We start from the raw sequence: 8,363 nt of genomic DNA on the forward strand, positions 1-8,363 counted from the left end.
TTATAATAAGGATAATGTTAGGGAAATCAAAATTTTAAATCAAATGATATGATTATTGATGATTGAATTGTTTAAGGTGTTTATTTGTTTCAAGTAACATATCATTTAGTTTGTAAATTTGGGTTAATATTTTGGTCTCTCTAGCATTACCTTACAATAATTTAGGGGATAGTGAAGTTTTAAAACACGAGAATCATAAGTGAAAACTCAACACCTTATATACTAGGATATTAAACTACATGCAAAATTGAAAACCGATAAACCTATCAAACAAACCACAAAATCAACTATCATTATCACCTTATGTGAACCGCGTTTATGTGTTATTCAAAAACCCATCAACAAGGTCAAAAGTGATGTAAGGACGAAACTTATGAGTTTGAAATATAAAATATTAAATTAATGATAAAAACTCATAACTATATGCCATAGTAGCTTCCGGTAATTGTAAAGCTGTGAGAGTGGGAGATTAGATAACCGGCATATCCACATCACACGTAGCCAATCAGAGCCGGCTTTGACCGTGCAGCCCCGTGACAGCCTGACAGCGTCCAAGCTCCCAACGACCCTTACCTATGTCCTACGTGAGCCCGTTCCCTTATTGTGGCGTCACCAGCGGTCACTGGAAAGTGTCGGTTTACCGTCCGATTAAGCGGTGACTGACTAAATGAACTTCCCTGATGTATGAAGAATGCAATTCCAATTCCCAACCCTACCGGAATGCCGAGCCTTTTGCTGTGCTTGCTTGACAATTTAACTACTCAACTAAAATTACTTTATTACCCTCAACATATTGATACATTTATGTCCTATTTCTTTTTCTTGTCATCTAACCTTTTGGTTGTAATTTGTGTGGATTGTTTGGACAAATGATACCTTTGATTCCTTCGTATCAACTCTTGATGCTAATGAAATTTGAACTTTTTTCAATAACGCGAAAATGAGTTAATGGTAAGAGAAAACATGCCATATGACTTATATTCTTGGTTGCATGACGAGAGTAGAGAAATTTGAGTATGATATTGTTTGGGCCCAAAATAATATTTTGGGCTGAGCTTAGAGTCATTCTCGGCCCAGTAACATTCATCTGGAATCTTGTTATGGGCTGTCTAGTCAAGGTCGGCTGAATCCTGTTGCGAGAATGATTGGTTTAGATAAACGTGAGGTAGTCGAACCCTAGTGCAACAAGGAGTCTTAAAATTGAAGATGCTTAGAATTAGGGGATGAATCTGGTTCGTTATGAAGTTCAGTTCAAAGTCCCATTGGAGCTAGGATTGGCTGAAACATAATCAGATTGGGTTGAGGAATTCTAATCCAAGTACATTTATAGTTCGGTCATGAAGGGGGTTCACTACTATAAATAGAGAAGGGAGTGCATCATTCAAGGCCTCTCTAAATCAACACACAAATTGCCCTACGCAAAACCTCTCAACAATCTTGAGATTTTATCCTATTACCTTTTCTTCTCGCTAACACATCTTCAGTTTGGATAAATAGCACTGTGAAGTCAACCGGTGACTTCTTCAGTTTGGATAGACATCACTACAACCGCATAATCAACCAATCAAAGAACACCTTCAGTTTGGATAGACAACACTGCTTCGAGGCCGACTAGTTATTACCCAAGTCTCGATCGACAAGGATTTTCGAGTCCTTGTTAGTAGAGGTTATCTCATCAACTTTCTCGGCGAATTGAGGTGTTACTAGGTTACTAGGCTCGGCACATTGAAAGCCGAGTTTTGTTTTATGATTGGATATTCACAAATACATTTTAGAGTTCGGCACTCCGACAGCCGAACCACATTAATGATCAAGACATTTATCTCTTTCGAGTATTTGTGTCTATATAGTCTGGTACATGTTCGACGTACTTATACTCTCACAAATATAATTACCGAGATCGAACCCAGCACCAACGATTTGTGAACTTCGTAAAACTAACAGCCTTATCTTCAGGCTCTAGAACCCGAAGGCCAAAACGTGTTTGTTCCTTGGCCACAGTCGCAAGATCGAGAAGTTAGCAGCGCGCCCACATCAACACATTTTACTCCCTGGCTGAGCTTGGCCGACGAGTTGGCACGCCCCGCACATAATCGAAGGACGTAGTTAGCTTATTAGTTACTCGACCTGCGCATCACGTAGGCTTAATAGTTTTTAAGGTCAACATATACTCTAACCAGGTGAATAGTCAGACAGTCTTACAGAGAAATTTGAGTACGATACTCTAATCAGGTCATTAGTTGTTCTTTACACTAGTAACGTCAAAAATCCCATGTATATTTATTTGTGTAATGTATTTCTCCTTCTACTTCTTCTATTTTCTTCTATCATATTTGTCTTCTTTTTCTCTCTTATGCACCATGTGTTGGATGAAATACCTTAGTTGACAAGTATTAGTAGTTTTCAACATTATTCTACTATATCCTGCATCCAACCTCAACAAGCCTCGACATATAATAGTAGTTATCGACACATGTTGGCATAAACTTTTGGCATGTGCTAACTAGGTGTTTGACGAAATCGCCTAATAAAACTTTTTTAGTTGATATTATGACCGCATCATTTGAAAATCCCGGTTCTATGTTTCACAGTGTTTGAGTATTTCGAGTTTACGTATATATAGCTCTCAATGCATGGGTACGACTCATTATAATTGTATAGCCTGACGACATTAATAAAATATAATTGTATTATAAATCAAATAGATTAATGACTTGAGGGAAATTAAACACATGACGATTGGAGAATTCGGAGACGATCCTCTGCCAGAAAAGCAAACAAATATTGATCTTTGTGTATGTTCAAGTTCATGTACTAATAACCCTAACTTTTATCAAAAGAATGTTTTTCCTATTAGGAATTCCGGAACACCGGAATTCAGATCAGGGAATCCGAGCCAGATAGAGGTCAGGTAGGTAGGAAATGACCGCTGCGGTAACTGCAGTGTATGGACAAATGGTACCAAGTTCCATACGCTACCTACCAAGCCGGCTCTCCCGTGACGCCGGTGACGGGGACTCTACCTCTCACCCAATCAAATCCGGACATCTCCACTGCCCCGTCCCCAACCCTCGCCACGTGTCCCCACCTTCTGTACCCCTCGACGGACGCCGTCAAACACCCAAACGCCTCTCCCTCCCCCATTCAGTTTTTTCCGTCAACCGAGTAAACGCAACCCAACAAAAAAACACCAAATTAACGTTTTCCGTAAACGCGAAAAGCCGGTCAACCCAAAACAGCTTCTCTCTCTCTCCTCTCTTCCGTCTCTCGCACTAAATGCATTCCAACCCCCAAAAACCTAAAATTCACATCGCCGATATCTCATATCGTACGACCTCCGGCGCACGGTAGCGCCCACCATAATCCTTACTCTCAATCCCTCTGAACCGGTCCCAGCTCCCAGATTGGTGACATTCGACGCACCTCTACGCAGTTTGCCACCGAGTCTTGGATCTAGATCGGACCGATCCAGATCGGCGTGGGATAGCAGTTGCATCGATGGAAGAGGACGACGAGATCCTGTCACCGGCGTCTGGAGGAAGCCGATCTCCGACGTCGCAGAGGCAGAACGGTCGGATTACGGTGACGGTGGCGGTGCCGCCGGCGCAGATTCCAGCACCGACGCCGTCTCAGAACAAAACGCTGACCCTAGCTCTCCCGTCGTCGGGTAAGCAGCAAGGGCGGAGTAGCGGCGGAGGAAGGGAAGATTGCTGGAGCGAGGGGGCGACGGCGGTGCTGATCGAGGCGTGGGGGGAGAGGTACTTGGAGCTGAGCAGGGGGAATTTGAAGCAGAAGCACTGGAAGGAGGTGGCAGACGTCGTGAGTAGCAGGGAGGAGTACGGTAAGATTCCCAAGACTGACATACAGTGTAAGAATAGGATTGATACTGTGAAGAAGAAATATAAGCTCGAAAAATCGAAGATTGGGGCTGGAGGAGGACCCAGCAAGTGGCCCTTTTTTGAGAGGCTCGATCATTTGGTTGGTCCCTCTGGTGCTAAGGTGGGTCCTGGGTCTGGTGGTGGTGGTAGTGGTAGTGGTGAGTTTTCGGGCCATAGCCAGAAAATTCCGGTCGGGGTTCGACATAGCCAGTTTCTGGGGCATAGGGCGAAACGGGAGGGAAAGATTAGACAAAAGGATTTGGTGGAATGGGACTCAGATGAGTCGCGGGAGCTGTCGCCTTTTTCGATTGATAATGAGGTTTTCGAGCGGAAGAGGAGGAGGACTGCCAATGTCAATGCCAATGCCAATGTGGGGAAGGGGGTAGGGGGTGGATTAAAGCCTTGTGCGGTGGGTAGAGAGAAAGAAGGAGGAGGCGGAGGGTGGGGGAGCTCGGTGAGGGAATTGACTCGGGCGATATTGAAGTTTGGGGAGGCTTATGAGCACGCAGAAACAGCGAAGCTGCAGCAGGTGGTGGAGATGGAAAAGCAGAGGATGAAGTTTGCCAAGGAGTTGGAGTTGCAGAGGCTGCAGTTTTTCATGAAGACACAGGTGGAGATTTCTCAGCTGAAGAGCGGAAGTGGAAGAAAAAGCGGGGTTAATGGGGGTCGGGAATGCTAGTAACCATCGTAGCAGCAACAACAACAACAGTGATTGTAGCAGCTAGGAAAGGTAAAAAAACCAACCCATGTTGGCAAATTTGTATTAAAAAATGGTAGATTTGAGTGTATGATCTGTTTCTTGTGGGGTTTGTGACATATTAGTTGAGTCAGTTTGTGAAATCATGGTGTTAGGAGAGAGTAGCGGTTATTGGTAAATGGTTGATTAGGATTTAGAGTTGGATTATTACCGGAAGTATTGTCGGATTAATGAAGTAAGCATCAACCTTAGCGAAGGGAGTAACGAAAAATTTAGTGTTGTTGCTTGCTGCTTATCAAGTGTATGATCTTCATGTATTTTTATGGTCACTTGTAATGAAATGTCGTTACTGTGAGAATCTCGAATTGTCATTGCTGGTTGTAGATTGCTTATGAGATGAATGGTGGCTCGTCTAGGACTGCTTTTGTGCGTCTGTAAGAAACACTTATCCTCGTAAACACTTTTTGTAGAAACACTTTTATTAGAAAAACATTGAAACTTTTGTTTAAAACCCAAGTGCTTTTTGTAAAAGAGTTGGAAGTGCTTTCGCAAGGAGCACCTAAGATTCTTTAAAAAGCGTTATGGGAACCAAAAACACTTTTAAAGTGTAGGCAGAAACGTTTTGATGGGGAAAAAAAGAAGCTTTTTTTAGCATATGTGATCAATTGGAAATGCGGTAGAATTTTAAGTCAGGTATGCTCTCGGTATTGGGTTTGAAGGATGATGCTGGTAAAAACACGAATGATTCCCTGGTTTGGAAAGGACGTGTACTATTTGACTGTCGTCGCTCAGGTGCATTGAATTCCTTTTGTCTTTTCGAGCTCTTTAGAGATTAATCCTACCATTCAGGGTATGGGATGCCTCGGACTTCAGCCAAAAAAGAAAAACTACTTTGTAAATCTCTAGTGTGGTGAGAACTGATAATGTAAGTATGAGATTGAATGTTTGTATGAGATGTTTACCGTTTACTTGATGAGCTCCATAGCCGAAGTGATTAAGCCCATATTATGTTGGGTGTACTATATGGATCGAGTCAATAAGTTGGGCCACAAATTGTTCATAGAGAGTGTTTTTTTCTACACCCAATTTTTATTTTTGGACACCTCAACTAAATTTACATGATTTTTAGGACACCCATATAAATTTATAATATTTTTAAGTTGTCCATACTTAAAAAAATAGAGAACAAAATTGGCACAACCATCTCAACTGTGAAATTCAACTCAAACCGGCCTCCTAAACCCTTTCTTCTTCTTCTTCTTCCTCTGCATCTCCTCTATCTGCTCCAAAAACAGCAAATCTCAGTCCACACTAGACCCATAGCCCACCACCCTCATCAGTACTATTAAAATTGATTATGGAGACCCATTGCAAAAAGAAATTAGAGAAACAATGACTTTTCTTCTTTTTTTGTAAGCTAAAGCCCCATTCCAGGTGGGTGGAGCGCCGTCAAAATTAGTTTGGTGAGGAGTTAATAAAAAATGAGAAGATAGCGGATAAAGGGTATAGGTGGTCGTGCACCCACGAGAGAGAGTTAGGAAGGAAGGGAGGGAGAGAGAGGGTGAGGGGTGGTGGCTGTGACCCCTAAAATGATTTGGCTCCGAACCTAACCCATTCATTTTTATTGCGTAAATTACATTTTATCCCTTAGGTTTTGATGCAATTGCAACCTTGTATAATATCTTTAAAACATTTTAATCTCATACAAAAACTTGTATTTGAGTTGTAATTTCATACATTCGAAGTCAAACCGTCAATTTGATCGTTAGGCGATAGTGCGGCAACTGCCGGTCTCTTTTGTTGAACTTTTTGAAGGCTAAGTTTAAGTCTATTTAGGGCGTGTTTGTTTGCCCTCGTTAAAGTTCACTGGATTGGACTACTTTGGTAGGACTACTAATCCCGTGTTTGGTGCAAGCTGGACTAAACTTAATGGGATTAAGTCGGACTCGTTCCGACTAAGAGCTTCGCTAAGTCGTCCTAGTGAGACCCCCCAAAAACCATGGGATTGCTAATCCCGTCTCCAACATCATTTGCACACCTTTGTCATCTGCAACTCCTACTCCCTTACCCCTGTCCAGATCTGAAACCCAACACCACCCACTACCTAAATCTCAAAATCCAAATCTAAAATTCCCCCAAAAGCACATGCAGACGAATCTCCAGAACAAATTCAAAACAAAAACCTCAAAATCCAACATCTACAATTCCCCTAAAAGCACATGCAGACGAATGTCCTTAACAAATTCAAAACAAAAACGCAAAATCATCAGAAAATCCCGAGATTTTTCGAGAAAATCAGAGGAGGCGTTGGGTGGTGAGCTCTGGTGAATCCTCTGCATAAGGAAAAAAAGGGAGAGGTTAGGGAGAGAGTGGACGGTGGAAAAGAGGAGATGGGAGGGAGATGGGCGGAGGAAAATATAGAGATGTATACGGAGAGTGGAAGAGAATTCTAGAAAATGGTGAACCAGATAAAAAAGAGGGAGAGGGGAGGGAGAGTAACGGAGGAAAGAGGAATGGGTTAGAGTGATATGCTTGGAAAAAAAAAAACCATTAGATAGGTGTTTCTAGAAACAAGTAAAATGATAGATTAATAATACAATATTAATAAATAGAGATTAAATAATTTAGTATCTAAATTTAATAGTTATCCTGTTTTTTAGTCCGACACTGCACCAAACCAGGGTCGTCTTTAAGATTTCGGGGCCCTGTGCGAAATTTATAAAAGGGCCACTTTTTAAGATATATATATATATATATTATTTTTTTTTTTAAAGTATGACAATATATTGGTACCAGAAAAAAATAACTTAAATTAAAACAACCTTTAGGACTCACCGATTGTAAGTTTATAAGTGTCATTAAATAAGTAAAAAGAGTTACAAACATAATCTTCACTAAATAATAAAAAAAAACAATTCAATCTTAAGCAATCAAATAATGAAAAAAAAAGCTTCAAAAACTATAACTTTAGAGTATCATTTGAAAATATAGTATTATTATATAATTAATAAAATTGAAAAGAAAATCTTTTTTAAGGTGTTGTTATTAACACTCCTAATATCTCATTGTGCACTCCAAATTTTTATATTTAGAAAAAAAAAATTTACACTTATAAAAGTGCACTATAAGATTTTAAAATGCTAATAAAAGTATTTTTTTTAATATATAACATTATTACATATAAATATAAGATATCAAAAAAATTTGGGGGCCTGTGCGATTGCACCTTTCGCTCCCCCTCAGCGCCGCCTCTGTACCAAACACTTCACTAAGTTAGTCCAACGTAGTCTAGTCTAAGCCAGTCCAGCTTAGTATCTGAAGTTAGTCCAGTACGAGATAGTCTGGTGCAACAAACGCACCCTTAAGCCTTTTGGCTGCTATTGTAATACACATTCAAGAATTAGTTAAATTAACTTTTCGGTTTTCTTCCAAACTCTAGTGGATTCTTAAACATTATTCTTCTGTGGTTTACGTTTATATCCCTTGTTAGCTTGTGCTGCGTGAATAAAACTAATGGATAAACAAAAGAGTGATAACAATGGCACAAATTTCTTTCATGAAAAGTAATTGTGCAATGCAGAGAACTTGGTTTACGGGATCTTTTTCTTAATGAGATTTACGAAGCAACTAGCAAGAAATGTCCAGCGCAATACTGGAGTGTTGAAAAATGTACGAAGATTTTGTATATAGTACTATTTACATTCAAAGGATAATCTTAACGTGTATACATACTAGTTACATTCAAAAGATCTGAAGATAGTCCTATTAAAAATTATATGAAATCTACA

The 8,363-nt window shown here is 40.3% G+C and overlaps 1 protein-coding gene across 1 annotated transcript; it reads left to right on the plus strand.

Annotated features, from left to right (window-relative positions):
• The first annotated feature begins 2,696 nt into the window (after positions 1-2,696).
• On the plus strand, positions 2,697-4,933 carry LOC103443656 (trihelix transcription factor ASIL2). Its single transcript, XM_008382545.4, has one exon. The coding sequence runs from the start codon at positions 3,499-3,501 to the stop codon at positions 4,555-4,557; it is 1,059 nt and encodes a 352-aa protein (XP_008380767.3). The 5' UTR covers positions 2,697-3,498; the 3' UTR covers positions 4,558-4,933.
• Positions 4,934-8,363: the final 3,430 nt, after the last annotated feature.

This window comes from Malus domestica, chromosome 09, assembly GCF_042453785.1.
Source record: "Malus domestica chromosome 09, GDT2T_hap1".
Taxonomy (NCBI): domain Eukaryota; kingdom Viridiplantae; phylum Streptophyta; class Magnoliopsida; order Rosales; family Rosaceae; genus Malus; species Malus domestica.

Excerpts from the sequence above, each read along its gene's own strand:
- LOC103443656 (XM_008382545.4), top strand. The coding sequence starts at position 3,499 with ATGGAAGAGGACGACGAGATCCTGTCACCGGCGTCTGGAGGAAGCCGA.